This window comes from Pecten maximus, chromosome 8, assembly GCF_902652985.1.
Source record: "Pecten maximus chromosome 8, xPecMax1.1, whole genome shotgun sequence".
NCBI classification, from domain to species: Eukaryota; Metazoa; Mollusca; class Bivalvia; order Pectinida; family Pectinidae; genus Pecten; species Pecten maximus.
In genome coordinates, this window is record NC_047022.1 from 32,157,701 (window position 1) to 32,180,162 (window position 22,462).

The 22,462-nt window shown below is 36.0% G+C and overlaps 1 protein-coding gene across 1 annotated transcript in view; it reads left to right on the forward strand.

Moving 5' to 3' along the window:
• LOC117333217 (ubiquitin carboxyl-terminal hydrolase 32-like) overlaps nt 1–22,462 on the forward strand; it is an 89,849-nt gene that overhangs the window by 21,995 nt on the left and 45,392 nt on the right. The window contains 10 exon segments of the mRNA XM_033892398.1: nt 13,263–13,422; nt 13,669–13,800; nt 16,035–16,142; nt 17,376–17,491; nt 17,824–17,898; nt 20,359–20,442; nt 20,740–20,801; nt 21,122–21,227; nt 21,564–21,968; nt 22,189–22,329. Of these exon segments, the coding sequence (XP_033748289.1) occupies nt 13,263–13,422; nt 13,669–13,800; nt 16,035–16,142; nt 17,376–17,491; nt 17,824–17,898; nt 20,359–20,442; nt 20,740–20,801; nt 21,122–21,227; nt 21,564–21,968; nt 22,189–22,329 (1,389 nt within the window).

Sequence of the window (22,462 nt, forward strand, 5' to 3'; positions counted from 1 at the left end):
TGTGAGATTCTACTTTGAGGTAGTCCCTTCTGTTGGTTGTCCAAAGCTCTCTGTGAGATTCTACTTTGAGGTAGTCCCTTCTGTTGGTTGTCCAAAGCTCTCTGTGAGACTCTACTTTGAGGTAGTCCCTTCTGTTGGTTGTCCAAAGCTCTCTGTGAGATTCTACTTTGAGGTAGTCCCTTCTGTTGGTTGTCCAAATCTTTCTGTGAGACTCTACTTTGAGGTAGTCTATTCTGTTGGTTGTCCAAAGCTCTCTGAGATTCTACTTTGAGGTAGTCCCTTCTGTTGGTTGTCCAAAGCTCTCTATGACACTCTACTTTGAGGTGATCCCTTCTGTTGGTTGTCCAAATCTCTCTGTGAGATTCTACTTTGAGGTAGTCCCTTCTGTTGGTTGTCCAAAGCTCTCTGTGAGATTCTACTTTGAGGTAGTCCCTTCTGTTGGTTGTCCAAAGCTCTCTATGACACTCTATTTTGAGGTGATCCCTTCTGTTGGTTGTCCAAAGCTCTCTGTGAGCCTCTACTTTGAGGTAGTCCCTTCTGTTGGTTGTCCAAAGCTCTCTGTGAGCCTCTACTTTGAGGTAGTCCCTTCTGTTGGTTGTCCAAAGCTCTCTGTGAGCCTCTACTTTGAGGTAGTCCCTTCTGTTGGTTGTCCAAAGCTCTCTGTGAGACTTTACTTTGAGGTAGTCCCTTCTGTTGGTTGTCCAAAGCTCTCTCTGAGATTCTACTTTGAGGTAGTCCCTTCTGTTGGTTGTCCAAATCTCTCTGTGAGACTTTACTTTGAGGTGGTCCCTTCTGTTGGTTGTCCAAAGCTGTCTGAGATTCTACTTTGAGGTAGTCCCTTCTGTTGGTTGTCCAAAGCTCTCTGTGAGACTCTACTTTGAGGTAGTCCCTTCTGTTGGTTGTCCAAAGCTCTCTGAGATTCTACTTTGAGGTAGTCCCTTCTGTTGGTTGTCCAAAGCTCTCTGAGATTCTACTTTGAGGTAGTCCCTTCTGTTGGTTGTCCAAAGCTCTCTGTGAGACTCTACTTTGAGGTAGTCCCTTCTGTTGGTTGTCCAAAGCTCTCTGAAACTCTACTTTGAGGTGATCCCATCTGTTGGTTGTCCAAAGCTCTCTGTGAGACTCTACTTTGAGGTAGTCCCTTCTGTTGGTTGTCCAAAGCTCTCTGTGAGATTCTACTTTGAGGTGATCCCTTCTGTTGGTTGTCCAAAGCTCTCAATGAACCTCTACTTTGAGGTAGTCCCTTCTGTTGGTTGTCCAAAACTCTCTATGACACTCTATTTTGAGGTAGTCCCTTCTGTTGGTTGTCCAAAGCTCTCTGTGAGATTCTACTTTGAGGTAGTCCCTTCTGTTGGTTGTCCAAAGCTCTCTATGAGATTCTACTTTGAGGTAGTCCCTTCTGTTGGTTGTCCAAAGCTCTCAATGACACTCTATTTTGAGGTAGTCCCTTCTGTTGGTTGTCCAAAGCTCCCTGTGAGCCTCTACTTTGAGGTAGTCCCTTCTGTTGGTTGTCCAAAGCTCTCTGAGACTCTACTTTGAGGTAGTCCCTTCTGTTGGTTGTCCAAAGCTCTCTGAGATTCTACTTTGAGGTAGTCCCTTCTGTTGGTTGTCCAAAGCTCTCTGTGAGACTCTACTTTGAGGTAGTCCCTTCTGTTGGTTGTCCAAAGCTCTCTACGACACTTTATTTTGAGGTAGTCCCTTCTGTTGGTTGTCCAAAGCTCTCTATGACACTCTACTTTGAGGTAGTCCCTTCTGTTGGTTGTCCAAAGCTCTCTGTGAGCCTCTACTTTGAGGTAGTCCCTTTTGTTGGTTGTCCAAAGCTCTCTGTGAGCCTCTACTTTGAGGTAGTCCCTTCTGTTGGTTGTCCAAAGCTCTCTGTGAGACTTTACTTTGAGGTAGTCCCTTCTGTTGGTTGTCCAAAGCTCTCTCTGAGATTCTACTTTGAGGTAGTCCCTTCTGTTGGTTGTCCAAATCTCTCTGTGAGACTTTACTTTGAGGTGGTCCCTTCTGTTGGTTGTCCAAAGCTGTCTGAGATTCTACTTTGAGGTAGTCCCTTCTGTTGGTTGTCCAAAGCTCTCTGTGAGACTCTACTTTGAGGTAGTCCCTTCTGTTGGTTGTCCAAAGCTCTCTGAGATTCTACTTTGAGGTAGTCCCTTCTGTTGGTTGTCCAAAGCTCTCTGAGATTCTACTTTGAGGTAGTCCCTTCTGTTGGTTGTCCAAAGCTCTCTGTGAGACTCAACTTTGAGGAAATATCTTCTGTTGGTTGTCCAAAGCTCTCTGTGAGCCTCTACTTTGAGGTAGTCCCTTCTGTTGGTTGTCCAAAGCTCTCTGAGATTCTACTTTGAGGTAGTCCCTTCTGTTGGTTGTCCAAAGCTCTCTGTGAGACTTTACTTTGAGGTAATCCCTTCTGTTGGTTGTCCAAAGCTCTCTGTGAGACTTTACTTTGAGGTAATCCCTTCTGTTGGTTGTCCAAAGCTCTCTGTGAGACTCTACTTTGAGGTAATCCCTTCTGTTGGTTGTCCAAAGCTCTCTGAGATTCTACTTTGAGGTGATCCCTTCTGTTGGTTGTCCAAAGCTCTCTATGAGACTTTACTTTGAGGTGATCCCTTCTGTTGGTTGTCCAAAACTCTCTGTGAGACTTTACTTTGAGGTAATCCCTTCTGTTGGTTGTCCAAAGCTCTCTGTGAGACTTTACTTTGAGGTAATCCCTTCTGTTGGTTGTCCAAAACTCTCTGTGAGACTTTACTTTGAGGTAATCCCTTCTGTTGGTTGTCCAAAGCTCTCTGTGAGACTCTACTTTGAGGTAGTCCCTTCTGTTGGTTGTCCAAAGCTCTCTGTGAGATTCTACTTTGAGGTGGTCCCTTCTGTTGGTTGTCCAAAGCTCTCTGGGATTCTACTTTGAGGTAGTCCCTTCTGTTGGTTGTCCAAAGCTCTCTGTGAGACTCTACTTTGAGGTGGTCCCTTCTGTTGGTTGTCCAAAGCTCTCTGAGATTCTACTTTGAGGTAGTCCCTTCTGTTGGTTGTCCAAAGCTCTCTGTGAGACTCTATTTTGAGGTAGTCCCTTCTGTTGGTTGTCCAAAGCTCTCTGGGATTCTACTTTGAGGTAGTCCCTTCTGTTGGTTGTCCAAAGCTCTCTCTGAGATTCTACTTTGAGGTAATCCCTTCTGTTGGTTGTCCAAAGCCCTCTGTGAGACTCTACTTTGAGGTAGTCCCTTCTGTTGGTTGTCCAAAGCTCTCTATGAGATTCTTCTTTGAGGTAGTCCCTTCTGTTGGTTGTCCAAAGCTCTCTGTGAACCTCTACTTTGAGGTAATCCCTTCTGTTGGTTGTCCAAAACTCTCTGAGATTCTACTTTGAGGTAATCCCTTCTGTTGGTTGTCCAAAGCTCTCTGTGAGACTCAACTTTGAGGTGATCCCTTCTATTGGTTGTCCAAAGCTCTCTGTGACACTCTACTTTGAGGTAATCCCTTCTGTTGGTTGTCCAAAGCTCTCTGAGATTCTACTTTGAGGTAGTCCCTTCTGTTGGTTGTCCAAAGCTCTCTGTGACACTCTACTTTGAGGTAGTCCCTTCTGTTGGTTGTCCAAAGCTCTCTATGACACTCTATTTTGAGGTAGTCCCTTCTGTTGGTTGTCCAAAACTCTCTATGACACTCTATTTTGAGGTGATCCCTTCTGTTGGTTGTCCAAAGCTCTCTATGACACTCTATTTTGAGGTAATCCCTTCTGTTGGTTGTCCAAAGCTCTCTGTGATTCTACTTTGAGTTGATCTGTGGTCCAAAACTCTCGGAGATTCTACTTGAGATTCTACTTTGCGGTGATCTGTGGTTCAAAACTCTCTTTGAGACTCTACTATGAGGTATGAGCTCCACTGCTGGTCATTCTGAACCTATTGTATTAAAGTAGAACATATCAAAAGTACCGTATATCGGGTTTTTTTGGCGTATGCCAAATTTCGCGTTTTCTGTACAAAATGACACGTTTTATTTTTAGCGTTTTCACAATGTATAATTCAAATTTTAGCGTACATATGAAACATATTTTCATATACAACAAAAACGAAGAAGTACAGTCATAATAATTTATTTACACGTTTGTTTGCTTCAGCAAACTCAGGTCTGTCCCTGACCAGATTTTCTTTGTTCTTCCGTGTAACGGTTACAAATCGTAGCATGGCTATGTTTCACTTGGCAATGCCACTCTCGTTATGATTTCAAAACGATCTACATTGTATACAAAGGACAAAACATAAGATCAACTGTGAGTACATTTTTATTGAATAAAACAGTTCAGTCAAGTCACGGCCAATTAAGCACACCTGCATGTATACGGTATGTGTAAACAGGTGACCGGACAATGACAACACTCCTACAAGGGAGCTAACTCTTACTGTAAAATGTGACCAATTTTAGCGATAACTTATTTTTCGCGACCGAGTCTGGTCGCGAAAATAGCGAAAATTAGACACTCGCTAAAAAAACCCGATATACGGTATCTTTGAATTGATCAGAGTAAAATCTTACTACTTTCTTTTGTGCATGTCAAACATATCTAACACGTGAAAACAAACTACCGTATTTGACCTAATAAGGGCGCCCCTACCTTTTTTCAAGGAAATAAATCTTTGACTGAGTGTCAAAATGGTGTTCAAAAGTAATAATTCTTGTGAAATGTTTTGCTTCTTTATGTGTTCAATTTTCTTCAGCAAATTAAGTAACTAGAACACAAGTTTTCGCCACTTTTTGTCTTATTCCTACAGATGACATGTCAGAGCAAAGAGCACCCGAAACTAAACACACATACAAATTATAACTTACCATCTTTATTTGAAGATAAAGTAAAAGACTTCATTCTTGTTGATAAATAATTTTTGTTCAGAACAGAAAGCTAGTAAAATACATTGTAAATCAATTATTAGGTAAAAAAAACGATGTCTGGTATGATCTGGGTAATCACCTGTTACTATAAATAGAACACAAAAGAGTTCCATTTGAACATAAATGGTGGAACACACGTTCTCTGGTCTAAAGATCAGCTGGCATGGTTTACAAGTTTACAGGAATATTCAAGTTATATTTAACCTTAATATATGATAATGAATAGATATCTTCATCTGGAATATATTTATGACTGAATATTTTACCGTTTCCACAGCCTTGGGTATTCTGCTATAAGGTATAGTCTGTTTCATAAAACTTCAGAATAACTAATCTTAATAAGGGCGCCCCCACTGTCAATTACCCGCGCCCTTATTAGGTCAAATACGGTAGTTATATAAAGATATATGAATTTTCCTCTGATGATTTTTAAGTTTTTATTTAACTGACATGATTGGGAATAACTTGATAGTAGTGTACTTCACACACTGAAAAGCTCGTGATGATATTTGTGCTGTTGGTCTGAACCAAATTTATTTTAAAGTGACTGTGGAGCTTGCTTAGGGGTTGTTTTGGTGTAATTATATTGGCGCGCTAATGAAGATTTCTAACACCGATTCCAAACCCATGGGAAATTTACTGTACAACAATACTGTGAGAAGACAACCCTGATGTAAGGGTAAAACGCACTTCATTATTATACATCTGATGTTTACATCAGTGTGTTAACCTTAGATCTGGGGGATCTGGTTAATATAATTTTTATCTAACATTTAAACATTCCTTCGCTGATAAAATTTGAAATAAAAATTTCAATTTTTTCCAGTATATATAAAAATTTGGTCTTCAACTTGAGAATTTAAAGTCATTAATGAAACTTTGAGGGATTAATCTGCGTTTGTTAAAAGGGTTAAAAGCTCTTTGTTAGTTGATCAACTGCAATGGCCAGATTTGCATGTGATTTAGTACTGCTTGAAGAACTGGTACTTTGCCTCTTACATTTATATAGGTATGCTATATATGAAGAATTACATTCCGGAAGGGTCAGGATGGCCTAGGCCTATAGCCATCATGGTTCATTCATAGCCATGCACTGTGATCAACATATGCATGCAATGTTTTACATTTCAAGTTTATTTTCATGTTCCATCATGTGATATTGCTCAGAGCTTGAAATGATCATAAGATGGTCGGGGCTAAGTGCCTGATTGTGCTGATTTTATTGGAGATGCTAAGGAAACAAAGTCATCATTATGTTATTATTTTTTGCCATGATAACATTTCAAAATGGCAGTCATGGTGGCCATTTTATGATATATCATGGTTCACTATCCTGGTTTTCCTGAACAACACCTATTTTAACTTCTCAAGTTCCACCAGTGCCAGTTGTATCAAGCACAAGCTTACCTGAAATGATTCTGAGATAATCTGCACCAAGCTGTGTTTTGTTTATTCACGGTTAAGCTGAGATCTAATATCGTCGCCATGATCACCACCTTGAAAAAACACTTCTATAAACTTCTTCTTTGTTTTCACTGGGGCCATCGAGGCTTAAAATTGGTGACTGTGTAAATAAAAGTGTTATTTTCTTGGGTCAAAAGATTGACCTGGCAGTGATGCTGGCAATTTGAAAATAAGATGATAAAAATGCCTGTCTCTTTCATGTTAGGTGAAATTCTTTCCTCTACTTTAATATCTATGTAATGACATTTTGGTCTTGTTATATACCTTGTAGATATTTTACACGCTGCTTGAGACCCACCCATTGGACCTTGTTATATAGATATTTTACACAGTGTCTGAGACCCACCCATTGGGTCTTGGTATATAGATATTTTACACACTGCCTGAGACCCACCCATTGGGTCTTGTTATATAGATATTTTACACACTGAGACCCACCCATTGGGTCTTGTTATATAGATATTTTACACACTGAGACCCTCCCATTGGGTCTTGTTATATAGATATTTTATACACTGCCTGAGACCCACCCATTGGGTCTTGTTATATAGATATTTTACACACTGTCTGAGACCCACCCATTGGGTCTTGTTATATAGATATTTTACACACTGTCTGAGACCCACCCATTGGGTCTTGTTATATAGATATTTTACACACTGAGACCCACCCATTGGGTCTTGTTATATAGATATTTTACACACTGTCTGAGACCCACCCATTGGGTCTTGTTATATAGATATTTTACACACTGTCTGAGACCCACCCATTGGGTCTTGTTATATAGATATTTTACACACTGTCTGAGACCCACCCATTGGGTCTTGTTATATAGATATTTTACACAATGTCTGAGACCCACCCATTGGGTCTTGTTATATAGATATTTTACACACTGAGACCCACCCATTGGGTCTTGTTATATAGATATTTTACACACTGAGACCCACCCATTGGGTCTTGTTATATATAGATATTTTACACACTGAGACCCACCCATTGGGTCTTGTTAAATAGATATTTTACACACTGAGATCCACCCATTGGGTCTTGTTATATAGATATTTTACACACTGTCTGAGACCCACCAATTGGGTCTTGTTATATAGATATTTTACACACTGTCTGAGACCCACCCATTGGGTCTTGTTATATAGATATTTTACACACCGATACCCACCGATTGGACGTTATTATGTAGATATTTTATACACTGCCTGAGACCCACCCATTGGGTCTTGTTACATAGATATTTTACACGCTGCCTGAGACCCACCCATTGGGTCTTGTTATATAGATATTTTACACACTGTCTGAGACCCACCCATTGGTTCTTGTTATATAGATATTTTACACGCTGTCTGAGACCCACCCATTGGGTCTTGTTATATAGATATTTTACACACTGAGACCCACCCATTGGGTCTTGTTATATAGATATTTTATACATCGCCTCTTGTTATATGTATTTTTTTCATGCTGTTGTAATATTTTACATGTGATGATGGTTACTGCTAAATCAGTGAGTTCCTGTCACCTGTATGTAGACTGGCATAGGTTGATCTGCTGATCACAGATTATACATGTGTTCTTTTATGTTATAATTAAATCCAGAGTGAATTTCTATAATGTCAGAGATCTGGAGTACAAAACCAACCTATACTGGGTTTGGTTGTAGTGGGTGTCAGGCAAACCTTCCCTGTTAGTGTCCTACCATGTTGTCTGTGTGTTGGTTTAGTGAACCAAATATGGTAATTCCTGGATCAATACTGCACCATAAAAACCTGACAGAGGATCAGATAGTTTTTGTTTTATTTATATCTGTGGAAGGGCAACTGCCATCAATATATATTTATTATTCTAGCATGAAGATGCTAATGGTACACTGCTCTGGCATAACATTCAGTTTCATATTTATTAGCATTTGAGTTTCTGAAATGAAATATACCAGACCTGTATTCATCTTCTACAATGTAACATGAACCTTATGTAATATAACATACACAAATATTGTATTTGTATACCTGTTCGATATATTAGATTAGGTATATTAGATTTCCACAATGCATGAATATTCATAATATACATAGATATGCCAGTTTTCTGTGGGTCGGTATATATATGCAAATAAACTTTTCATTCAATCTGGCTATTTACCCAAGGTGTTTGACTGCATTATACTGGTAAAGTGGAAATGATCGCTCATCTGGCGAACATTAAATGACATGTGCATGAAAATATCCACACATGAACAAAATAACACATGAAAATATTGACATGCAAGTATTTCCACCAAATTAGGCCATGCCAAATTAATAAGTTGTTCTTTGGGAAATTGGAAAAATAAAAGGGACCGGGCGAGCAAAATTTTTTTTTTCTGGAAATTTTATTTAGAGATTTTAAGAGGTGAAGGGTCCTAATGTAGTGCAAGCGATATTTTTTTCCATACTTTTTTTTAAAGTTTATATTAATCCAGATTTCATGCACAAATAACTAAAAAAAACAATCATTTGCATTTTTAAAAAATCCAACGACTATTTATTGACATATACTGTTCCTTGATAAAATTATACTTGTGTCATATGTAAAAAAAAAAAGATGAAAAAATAACAATATTGGTGAATGAGCGGTATGTTTTTGAAGAATTCACAACAAATCTGAAATATTAAATAGTTTACTCAAACAACCCATTTTCCATCCGACCCGCGTTGATTACTTATATGAAATAGCCATAACGAAATATCATCGAGCTACATTTTTCAATCATATTAATAGGCAGTGAAATATACAAAATGAGTAATTTCATACCTAAATAGAACAGAGGAAGTAAATAACTATAATAATTACTCTTGACTATTGACCACATTACAATAAACTGCAATACTAGATCTCAAAGTGAAATTGTATACATCCTGGAAGATAAACGGTAAAAAATACTCATTATGTATTATATTACATCAACTTACATTTCAACTTTGCAACACACAGACAGAGCAATGGTTTTATATGATATTCCTATTGATTTAAGTATTAAAGTCGTAGCTGATATTTTAATCTTATCCAGATTATCGAGTGGCATGTCATGATCAGCTCCAAATGTTTATCAATAAATAATTTACATATATATATATACATGTATGTATTGATATGGTTTTGAAAATTGCATGAATACACAATACACCATCTGATCAAGTAAACAATATAAATATTATTACTGCAAATTTGTGAAACCATACCAATTAATATGTTTTAATTATTTATTGACAAACATTTGCGAGATGAGATATGCTGTTCTTAAACAGGTCTTGTTTTCTTGACATGGACATTTTAGGAGTGGGATTCCCGACGAACAACTGATTAATTGGATGTGGCCTTAACTAAATTCAATAAAATCAGCCTGAACAATTAATGGCACATTGAGTAATTACATGTAGTAAAATGATAGTATCCTTTCAAATTCAAAGTAAATTGATCTTTAAATTAATTTTCTTCATTTTCAATTTTTTTGTGAATACATGTATATGATCATTACTACATTACCGTACATTGTGTAACTATAGCCCTCAAAACAGCACACATTTTATTTGTGACACATAAGTTAAACTTACTTGTATTAGAATGTCAAATATTGAGTTTCGGCATGGTTATAAATGATGTTTTAGTTGAATGCGAAACTATCAATATATTATTGTAATGAATGGTTTGTTCAATATATTGAAACATAGTCTTCATTAGCTGTTGTGTTTATGGAAGGGCTACTGTGAAAATAGGAGACCAGGGCATCATTATGTCTGTTATTTACCAAACTTATTTAATACCTGCAAAATTAATCATTGCTCATTGAGACATCTGTGGTCACATTGTTGTTTTGACTGGACCTGAATGCTTATCATGTCACTCAGCATGACTGGACCGACGATCCATTCAACTTTACCGTGGGTGACACCTCATACAATATTTATAATCCATTGTTTCTCAAAATACACTTCACAGAAACAATTCTTTGTCTGTAGATAGTGTCAATGGAACACCTCGCCTTCGTCTGTCAAAGACGGCTTCATAGAAAATAATCAGGAGTTCCCATAGTAGGAAATGTGCCACTTTGATCTATCTGAGTTACTTCCCTTTGGCCGAGATAGCAGTGTACATGAACACGGCAGCCTGTTTGAAGTTTGTTGATTAATAGCTAGTAGCATATTTTTTTTTGAAATGACGTGTCATGATGCAGGTCTAGTGTTTAACTTTTGTAATGATGATAAATAAGTATAATTTCAGAAGGCTTGAGTATTGAGTACATTGTAATACATAATGTATACCGACTTATCAGTATTATGCAAAATATTTCTTTCAAAATATGTGATACTTGCGGACTACTGAACACAACATGTTTTCCTTATTTTACAGAAAAATTTTACCTGTCATCTGTAATTTATCAGTTTCCCTCTGTTTATCAATTTTGAGTTTGAATTATGGTTTGGTTACAAAGTCAGCTTTCTTTGTTGTTTTCGCTGTCCAAAATCTGAATGGAATTAACGATGTAATGTATTGAATAATTCTTATAAAATGTTTCAGTCCTACATATTTGTATATATCAGGCTATCCTCTATAATTGATTAATGTAATACAATATGGTTATTTCAAAACAATACCCAATTATTGAACGGTCCTGACATATGTTCATAAATTTTACAAGGAATTATTGTGGACTTAATAACACTTTTCATTACAAGGAAACAAACTATAAAAACACATTTTGAGAGTTGTAACACATTTCTGAGGAGCTAGAAAAATAGATTAAATTTACTTTAAAATAGTGTTACACAAGGTAATTTATATATGTTTCTGATATCACAGAAATCTCTTGCACATCAATTATGACAACAATAAATTAATCTGATTGAAGAATGAATATTTCTATTTTATAAACCATTTCAATCATTGAAGATAGATTGTCATGATTCTGTCAGTCTAAATATTTTACCCTTGTCTTAAACTTATGTACTCTTCTAAATACACCAAGAAAAAAACTCCACAAAATTATTATTTAATGTGTATGATTTTGTTGAAGCATGGTTCTGTACTACATGTACCTGTACTAGCATGAAGGTGTGAATTTTGTCAATTATAAGCAGGACATAATATTATATTATGTCACAGTAATTTTATTTCTTTCCTGGCAATAAGATATACAGAAATAGCCCGTGAACCTGGGCTATATTACTTTATCAGAACCCTTCATGTATTGGATTTAATGGGAATGTACCTATTTCAATGTACCTTGTACTAGTACATTTCAGATGTCTATTTCATATAATGATTTTATTCCAAAAAGCATTTCAACACACCCAACAGATTGCATTGATTTTATTGTTTTGCAATATTTTTGCGTTAAAACCTTGAGAAATTGATATGAAATCTTTATAAAAATTGCTTCTAAAATTTGTTTACAAATTAGTTAATAGCCATATTGGAATGAATTCTATAATAAATCAAATGCATTTTCCCTCTGACTTCACAAAGTGATTTTTGAGTTAAGAAAAGCTTATTTAGTGGAATTTTGAGAATTAGTGATTTTGCGAATTTGGTATTTGTTTTGCAATTCATGATATTTACATGTCTGTATGTATACAGGGTGCTTCCATGGAGTTTTTTGGTTGTTTTTGGAAAAAATAAAATTTTTGGGAATTCGGGTGTTTATTTTAATTAATTTATATTAAACTACATACACTATTATGACTATCTTTTGCTGATTAAAAAAACTAAAATGCTGCCGTGGCTTATTAACATATAAGCAAAATGGCAACTAATTGTGAGTGCCTTCTGATTTACTGAAATATTGTTCAAATTTGATATTTAGATTTATTTAATAAATCCAAGCAATAATTTGCTTTCGCATATTAACAATACATTACATGTTGAGGGGCTTTTGATTGGCCGACATTTAGATTCTGTTGTATCAACACCACGGACACTAAAGCAATTGAGCTTAATTGAACGAACTAGCCTCAATTAATAAATAACATGGCTCTTTATTGGAACACAACTGTGGCACTATATCGTGATATGATAAGTATCATTTACAATTAGGGGATATAGTTTTCACAACATAGGTAACAGATCTCATGTCTCACTTTTTAATAGGTCTCTTTACCTTGGTAGGCTTTAATCATGATAATGTTCTCCTGTGCAGCATTTCAATTCATCAGAAGTTTAAAGAGTTTTTTTTTCTCTCTGTTTATTTCAGTGTTTGAACTCAGATATCTATGTGCCTTTGCTTTAAAAGGACCATGACTGATTGAGCAATTCTTGTTATGTTTCCATATGCAGTTGATAAGCTTACAACAACATGCTGAGATGAGGGTTCTCCTGTTTGTTCAAATCAATTTAACTTTGGCCGATTTTGCAGATGATACAGCCATATGTATAGTACAAAAGCACCTGAAAGCTTCCTTTAACAGGTTCTTCATTCTGAGTATCATGTGTATGATCAGTACAACATGTAGTTGTGCATCCCGACTTTTTGTTTTTACGATAATGCATTTTTCAAAATGGCCGCCAACTTCTGATTGGTTGAGGCTTATCCGGACAATCCCTACTAAAGTACTGTTCCGATTTCAACAGAAATTGTCATGTCTATTCAGTACAACATGTAAGTTGTGCATCCTGACTTTTTTTTTATGCCCACGGGGGGTATGAGTTATCCCTTGGGATACAACTCTAGTTTTGTTTAACGTCCTATTAACAGCATAAGCCACAGTAAAACTTAACAAATCAACAGAATTTTCTGTAAAAATGCTTCACACTTATTTACTTTTCATGAAAGTAGTTTTTATAATCAAAAGGCTATTAATCTTTAACATTTTTTTCCTCTAAGGTATTTGCATTTCAGTATATTCAGTACTTTGATTAAATTGTGTTTGTACTTTCAGAGTGACCAGGTTGGATTTGACCAGTTCCGGTCATGGCTCTATCACCATCCGGATGCTACCATAATCACGAAATGGCTGCTCATGGAGCCAATGACAATATCGCTGTCCAACGACACGGACACACCAACCTTCTACCAGACCTTGGCTGGAGTCACCCACTGTATGTGTTATATAGGGATATCCTGTAACAAGACCTAATTATAGATCAATTAAAATTGAGAAAAGTAGAGTAAAATATTATCAGTGTATTGTTTCAGACTTTTAAAAACAAATTTGTGGCTTTTCTTTTTAGCGTAGTTAATGTTCCTGTAAAAACTGAATTGTAAAGACATAAGAAAGTTAAGCATATTGCCAGCATTTATGGTAATATTGTAAATCTATTCAGTCTGTTGTTGTTTGTTTACAGTGGAGGAAAATGACATAAGTGAACTAGATAAACGGTACTGGGTATTAAAATCACAATCCAAGAGTGGAAAGTTTGACCTCGAAACGTTTAGAACCCTGGTATGTCCGCCTGTGCCAGAGTCTGTATGCGAAGGTAAGGGCTCTCTAGTTGTATTATATCACAAAAACATGTATGATGATGGTATAGAAATGATTAGATTGTCGCTAATAACTTGTGAAATATTTGGCTTTGATTGTTGATGGATTTACCTGATAAGTATGCTTGAGATTGTAGATTAAAAAACATGCAGAAAGGCATGGAATAGTAATGGCTATATTGGCTTAATACTTTAACAAATTAAATACAATACCTGAAATATGTTGATGAGACAGAGGACTGATAGATTTATACTTGATCCTGATCGACCAAACTTAGGAATGTTGATTAGACAGAGGACTGATAGATTTATACTTGATCCAGATCGACCAAAGTTAGGAATGTTGATGAGACTGGGAACTGATAGATTTATACTTGATCCTGATCTACCAAAGTTAGGAATGTTGATGACAGAGGACTGATAGATTTATACTTGATCCAGATCTACCAAAGTTAGGAATGTTGATGAGACAGGGAACTGATAGATTTATACTTGATCCTGATCTACCAAAGTTAGGAATGTTGATTAGACAGAGGACTGATAGATTTATACTTGATCCAGATCGACCAAAGTTAGAAATGTTGATGAGACTGGGAACTGATAGATTTATACTTGATCCTGATCTACCAAAGTTAGGAATGTTGATGAGACAGAAGACTGATAGATTTATACTTGATCCAGATCGACCAAAGTTAGGAATGTTGATTAGACAGGGGACTGTTAGATTTATGCTTGATCCAGATCTACCAAACTTAGGAATGTTGATTAGACAGAGGACTGATAGATTTATACTTGATCCAGATCTACCAAAGTTAGGAATGTTGATGAGACAGGGAACTGTTAGATTTATACTTGATCCTGATCTACCAAAGTTAGGAATGTTGATGAGACAGAGGGCTGATAGATTTATACTTGATCCTGATCTACCAAAGTTAGGAATGTTGATGAGACAGGGAACTGTTAGATTTATACTTGATCCTGATCTACCAAAGTTAGGAATGTTGATGAGACAGAGGACTGATAGATTTATACTTGATCCAGATCTACCAAAGTTAGAAATGTTGATGAGACAGGGAACTGATAGATTTATACTTGATCCAGATCTACCAAAGTTAGGAATGTTGATTAGACAAAGGACTGATAGATTTATACTTGATCCTGATCTACCAAAGTTAGGAATGTTGATTAGACAGAGGACTGATAGATTTATACTTGATCCAGATCTACCAAACTTAGGAATGTTGATTAGACAGAGGACTGATAGATTTATACTTGATCCAGATCGACCAAAGTTAGGAATGTTGATGAGACTGGGGACTGATAGATTTATACTTGATCCAGATCTACCAAAGTTAGGAATGTTGATGAGACTGGGGACTGATAGATTTATACTTGATCCAGATCTACCAAAGTTAGGAATGTTGATTAGACAAAGGACTGATAGATTTATACTTGATCCAGATCTACCAAACTTAGGAATGTTGATTAGACAGAGGACTGATAGATTTATACTTGATCCAGATCGACCAAAGTTAGGAATGTTGATGAGACTGGGGACTGATAGATTTATACTTGATCCAGATCTACCAAAGTTAGGAATGTTGATTAGACAAAGGACTGATAGATTTATACTTGATCCTTATCTACCAAAGTTAGGAATGTTGATGGGACAGAGGACTGATAGATTTATACTTGATCCTGATCTACCAAAGTTAGGAATGTTGATGGGACAGAGGACTGATAGATTTATACTTGATCCTGATCTACCAAAGTTAGGAATGTTGATGAGACAGAGGACTGTTAGATTTATACTTGATCCAGATCTACCAAAGTTAGGAATGTTGATGAGACAGAGGACTGATAGATTTATACTTGATCCTGATCTACCAAAGTTAGGAATGTTGATGACAGAGGACTGATAGATTTATACTTGATCCAGATCTACCAAAGTTAGGAATGTTGATGACAGAGGGCTGTTAGATTTATACTTGATCCTGATCTACCAAAGTTAGGAATGTTGATGACAGGGAACTGTTAGATTTATACTTGATCCAGATCTACCAAAGTTAGGAATGTTTATGACAGAGGACAGTTAGATTTATACTTGATCCTGATCTACCAAAGTTAGGAATGTTGATGAGACCAATACTAATAATCTAATACTAATCTACCAATAACTTTATCACAACCAGTGAATATGTTTAAAATGCAAACCATGTCTGTCCTCCAGGTTTGTTTATGGCGTTTGATGAGAATCGTGACAATCATATTGACTTTAAAGAGATGGCGTGTGGAATATCGGCCTGTTGTCGTGGTCCTAGTACAGAGAGACAGAAATGTAAGTTGTTAATACTAAAGATACCCCACAGGCATACATCCATCTGTCTGTAGACAGAAGTTTGCATTGAGTTATATGAGTAACACTGTTTTGTCTCAATCTCGTTGTATGAAACGTCATGCACATTATGATCTACCCCTAAGGCATTTGTATACATGTACTTCTTTTGAATGATTTGTAGGCCACCTGAGATGAAGTCTCAAGTGACTTATCAGTATTCTAATTGCCTTTTGACCGTCATTCTGAGTCTGTAAACAATTTTCATTTTTGTCTTCTCAGAAACCCTTCATCCATATTAAATTAAATTTTGCATAAATTTTCCAAGGCCAAAGGTCAACCAAATTGTGAATTACATGGTACCCATCCTATAGAGGCCTGAGGGGTTGGGCCCAACTGAGTCAAATTGACTGAAATTTCAAAATTCTTCTCAAGAGCCTGATGTATGGTTGAATCTAATAGTCATGATAGATAGAAGGGTCTTAAAGTGTTTTACCAAAATTGTGAATTTCATGACCCTGGGGTCTCACATTTCCCCATGGGAGGGGGTAAAATCTACTTTAGAGTATTTAAGGAACTCATATTTTTGAGCATCATTTGTTTGATTGCCATGGGAATAATTCAAACTTGGTTAGAATGATCATCATGGGATGGCAGTTTGGTAGTATGGATATATATTGTCCCTGACTGACCCCAAGGGGCTGATGGGCGGGACCAGATTGGAATATATTAGTACTCAGGTGACTGTTAAGGCCCATTGGCCTATATCTTGTCCTTTTTTCATAACTATGGTGTAGACTTTTTGCAACAGTTAGGAAATACAAGTTATATCAGCTTATACCTATCACCGTCATTGGCCTGGGTGGGAGTGTGTGAAGGCTTACATGGAAGGAATCCAGCCCATAAAAAACCCACGTGGTCAAACAGGTGGTTTAGTTGGTTTGATTTGTTTAATGTCCTATATATCAACAGCTGAGGTCATTTAGGAGGTCAGACAGGTGACACCTTTTCACATTCTGATGGAGAATCAAATCCTGATACAATTTCATGATATCTTTATATATAATTTGTCTTGAGTAAAACTATACTTACTCCCAATTCTTTTAGACCTGCAACATGTGATCAATCACTTAAAGATAATTTTGTGTTTCCACTTTTTTTTCCATTTTGTTAATTTTGTGGTAAATTATGATAAATTTGAGAGAAATATCTAATAAAAAAACTATTGTGTTACAGTTTGCTTTAAAGTGTTTGATGCCAACCATGACAACAAACTGAACCACGCAGAACTCAAGTGTATGCTGAATGCCTTACTGCTCATTAGGTTTGAGAGCCGCAGTGTTTCCGAGCTGGTATGTTATTGCAGTTAAAGACGTTTCTTATCAGCACTTCTTGTTGTGATTATTCCCCCTAATTACTGGGTATTTTCATGTAACAAGATATAGACTTTAGAAACAAAATTTGTGGATATTAAGATAGAAACAAAATTTGTGGATATTAAGATAGAAACAAAATTTGTGGATTTTAAATAGAAACAAAATTTTCGGATTTTTAGATGTAAATTATTTTCCCTTTCACTATAAAAGTTAATTGTTTCCAATTTAGAAAGAAAAGTAATCATCATTAACAATTATTATAATTGATCACATGTATAAGAAGTGTATATCAGTTGTACTATGTTCAGGAGTCTGACATGTTCCACAAGATGGATCCACATACAGTAGCCAGTGAGATACTCACCAGTCATGACACTGACAAGGTAACTAATAGCCTGTTTACCATATTATTGAAGACCAGCTTAATGCTCTGCTAATTATTAGCTCGTCTCTTCGAAGAAGAGTGAGAGCTTATGTTGTCACTCCGGCGTCGGCGTCGGCGTTGGTTTTCCAAATGATAAATTTTTGGTGCCAGTGTTGAAAGGCATAGTAATTTATGGTAATATGGTCCCTGTGGGGGTAAAACTATCCCCTGCCGGAGTTAAACTAAATGATTTTTTGGAAAAAAAACAGATTTTTGAAAATTGTTGGACTTAGAAAAATTTTGCGTTAAGTTTTTGGTGCGAGTGTTGAAAGGTATTAATACATCACTTTATAATTGTACTAGGGTGCTGATAATTGGCAATAGAATCCCTCTGGGGTTAGACTATCCCCTGCCAGAGTTAAACTAAAAGATTTTTTTTTTTAAAAACTAGAATTTTCAAATTTTTGGACTTAGAGTATTAAACTGAAAGCTTTTTAACACATCACTTTATGATTGTACTAGGGTGCTGATATTTGGTGAAAGAGTCCCTATGGAGTTACACTATCCTTTCTTGGGGTGAAACTGAATATAAAACAATATGAAAACGTCACAATAGACAATTTATACCGGTCCACATTTTTCAAGGGAGACAACTCTCATTAGGATATGTTGTCAAAAAATTGAAGAAATATGTCCAAAAGCAATTACATTTGTGTTTAATATCTTCATTTAATCTACAACAGCATAGCTTGTCTCCCAAATGTTTTTCAATAAATAATTTATATATATATATAAATTGGTATGGTTTTGAAAATTGCATGAATTCACAAAACATAATCTGATCAAGTAAACAATATAAATATTATTAATGCAATTTGCAAAACCATTCCAATTAATAAATTTTAATTATTTATTGACAAACATTTGCGAGACGAGCTATGCTGTTCTCCAACAGCTCTTGTGTATATAACCTGCAACTTTTCTTTGGCAGAATATTGCATTGTTTACTTAGTCAAATCAGATATACTTTGCATTAATTGATGACCCAATGCTGTGTTATACCAGACGGATTGTACTATTTGTGTTGGTACCAGTATATCAGGATCTTACTGAAATTTGTGTTGGTACCAGTATATTAGGATCTTACTGAAATTTGTGTTGGTACCAGTATATTAGGATCTTACTGAAATTTGTGTTGGTACCAGTATATCAGGATCTTACTGAAATTTGTGTTGGTACCAGTATATCAGGATCTTACTGAAATTTGTGTTGGTTCCAGTATATCAGGATCTTACTGAAATTTGTGTTGGTACCAGTATATCAGGATCTTACTGAAATTTGTGTTGGTACCAGTATATCAGGATCTTACTGAAATTTGTGTTGGTTCCAGTATATCAGGATCTTACTGAAATTTGTGTTGATACCAGTATATCAGGATCTTACTGAAATTTGTGTTGGTACCAGTATATCAGGATCTTACTGAAATTTGTGTTGGTACCAGTATATCAGGATCTTACTGAAATTTGTGTTGGTACCAGTATATTAGGATCTTATTGAAATTTGTGTTGGTACCAGTATATTAGGATCTTACTGAAATTTGTGTTGGTACCAGTTTATCAGGATCTTACTGAAATTTGTGTTGCTACCAGTATATTAGGATCTTACTGAAATTTGTGTTGGTACCAGTAAACAGGATCTTACTGAAATTTGTGTTGGTACCAGTATATCAGAATCTTACTGAAATTTGTGTTGGTACCAGTATATTAGGATCTTACTGAAATTTGTGTTGGTACCAGTATATTAGGATCTTATTGAAATTTGTGTTGGTACCAGTATATTAAGATCTTACTGAAATTTGTGTTGGTACCAGTATATCAGGATCTTACTGAAATTTGTGTTGGTACCAGTATATTAAGATCTGACTGAAATTTGTGTTGGTACCAGTATATTAGGATCAATCTCTCTGAAATCCTGAACCCTGGCTAATATAACAATACAAATGGATCGCTGATGGATTGCTAGGAGATGACTGTATTATAACTTTCTATATTGATATTGTATAGGATGGCTGTATCTCTGGCAGAATACCTTGTGTTATAACTTTCTATATTGATATTGTAGGATGACAGAATACCTTGTGTTATAACTTTCTATATTGATATTGTATAGGATGGCTGTACCTCTCTGGCAGAATACCTTGTGTTATAACTTTCTATATTGATATTGTATAGGATGGCTGTACCTCTATGGCAGAATACCTTGTGTTATAACTTTCTATATTGATATTGTATAGGATGGCTGTACCTCTATGGCAGAATACCTTGTGTTATAACTTTCTATATTGATATTGTATAGGATGGCTGTATCTCTCTGGCAGAATACCTTGTGTTATAACTTTCTATATTGATATTGTATAGGATGGCTGTATCTCTATGGCAGAATACCTTGTGTTACAACTTTCTATATTGATATTGTATAGGATGGCTGTATATCTATGGCAGAATACCTTGTGTGGACAGTCAACAACACGCTGGCTGATGACTTCCTTGATCTCCTTAGTCAGGTAAGTGAACTTGATAACACACGGACTTGTTTCTTAATGTCCTGCTGATCTTTACCGTGACCTTTGACCTACTTTTGAAAACTTTAAACTTGGTATGTTAATTGTATGAAATAGGGCTTTTAGATTTGACATGTGTTCCTTGTGTCAAGATCTTTCCATTGCTACTACTTTTGCAGACCTCCTGACATTGACTGTGACCTTTGACCTACTTATAAAAGACTAATTCCAAATTTCAACCCACACTAGTACTGCCAGTTATAAGGTCTTCTTGCTGACAACTCCTTTTTCTTTTTTCAGATTTGCCATATATTATTAGGACTAAAGCCTCAGAAAAGGGAAGAAGAAGGGAAAATTGTCAAGTATGTGATCAGTCCTTCGTGTTACCATAATGATGTACCGTTTCTATACAGTCTTGCACATTAAGATAAACACTCTGTGTAGCATTAAATGTGCATGATTTTAAAAATTTGATAGAAATCCATTAAAATACAGCTAAAGTAAAGTGATGAACAAATTACGGAATACAACTCCAACTCAATAATTTTATTTATTTACGTAAGATCTTAACAAATTATTTTTAGAAATTTTGAAAACAAAAAGCAAAATGGAACAGGTTTTTTTTAAAACATTTTTTGAAATAATGAAATTCAGTATATTTTACAATTTAAACATTTTACAGTGACTGGTTGTCGCGGGAGTCTCGGAAGCCTTTCCGTGTGGGACAGGTGTGGTACCTGATAGCAATGCAGTGGTGGAACTCCTGGGTAGAATATGTCAGTCCTACAGTGAGTTATCTCCCTTAGGTCTTGTTCTATTGATAGTATGCCACTGAACTGAACCAGAAAATGAAATAGTTCATCAACATGTAGTGTTGGCTTGATTTCAAATTACTTCCCTCACACCATAAGATACTTCAAAAATACCTGTATGATAACTCTCAAATTTTAGCATAGTATTATTTCACAGATTGGCACATAAACAAATTGGCATTAAATCCACATCAAAGTGTGATGTTTTCAGTGTATAAACACTTATATAAGATTATTATCAAAGTGTTTTAATAACTGTTGTGTAATCCAGGATTTAGCTGTGTATTCTCTATATCTTCTGTGATTTTTCAGGCTGTGGAGGCAAATGGCTTGTTAGACCAGAATGGGATTGAGAAGGGATCCTTTCTAGATTCTCCAGGTCACCATAGGATTACTAAAGGAAAGCATCAATCAAAAACTCTTCCCTGGGATGATGATTCTGTGATTGTTGTCAATGTTACCAAAGGAACAAACTCTGAACTCGGTGGTGCGACCAATCAAATTCGTAATCACACTTTACCTCGGGCATCAAACTCTAGTTCTGTGTATAGCAGCCCTCTAAGGCACTGTCTAAACCCAGGCGAATCGGTTGTGGCCAATCGTAGTCCTAGTCCCTCACCAAAACTTCGCAAGAAAAATGTTAATTCGTGTAATTCGGTGCCCCCTCGACCAGGAGCTATCGACAACAGTCAACTCATAGCTCCAAATACTACAAAGGTAAGGCTGATAATACCTCTTGTTCGATGTGAATGTCTCAGTTAAAATAGATATTTTCTGTTCTGTGTATCTATAATGTCTCATGATCAGTTAAAATGAATTAAATGACCAGATTTCACTGACCTGCATTTCACAACAAACTAATACTGATATTTTCTGTTACGTATATCTTCATTCCCACAGTGGTCAGTCATGAGTGTATCTATAATCTTTCTTCAAGGTCTCTTCATTAACAAATGAAGGGGGTCGTCTCAAAAGGGATACAATGTTAGTGAGAGGAAAAGATTTTGAGTTAGTCCCTGAACCAGTGTGGCGAGCCCTGTCGGTATGGTATGGGACCAATACACCACTTCCAAGAACTGTAAGTATCAAATCATTAAACATGTTTTGTAAATTTCATTAGTTTACTTTAAAACAATTAATTGTTGATCAGCAGTGAAACAATACAGATTCCAATGACCTTGACTTATTTTGTACAAGTGATATACAGGTGA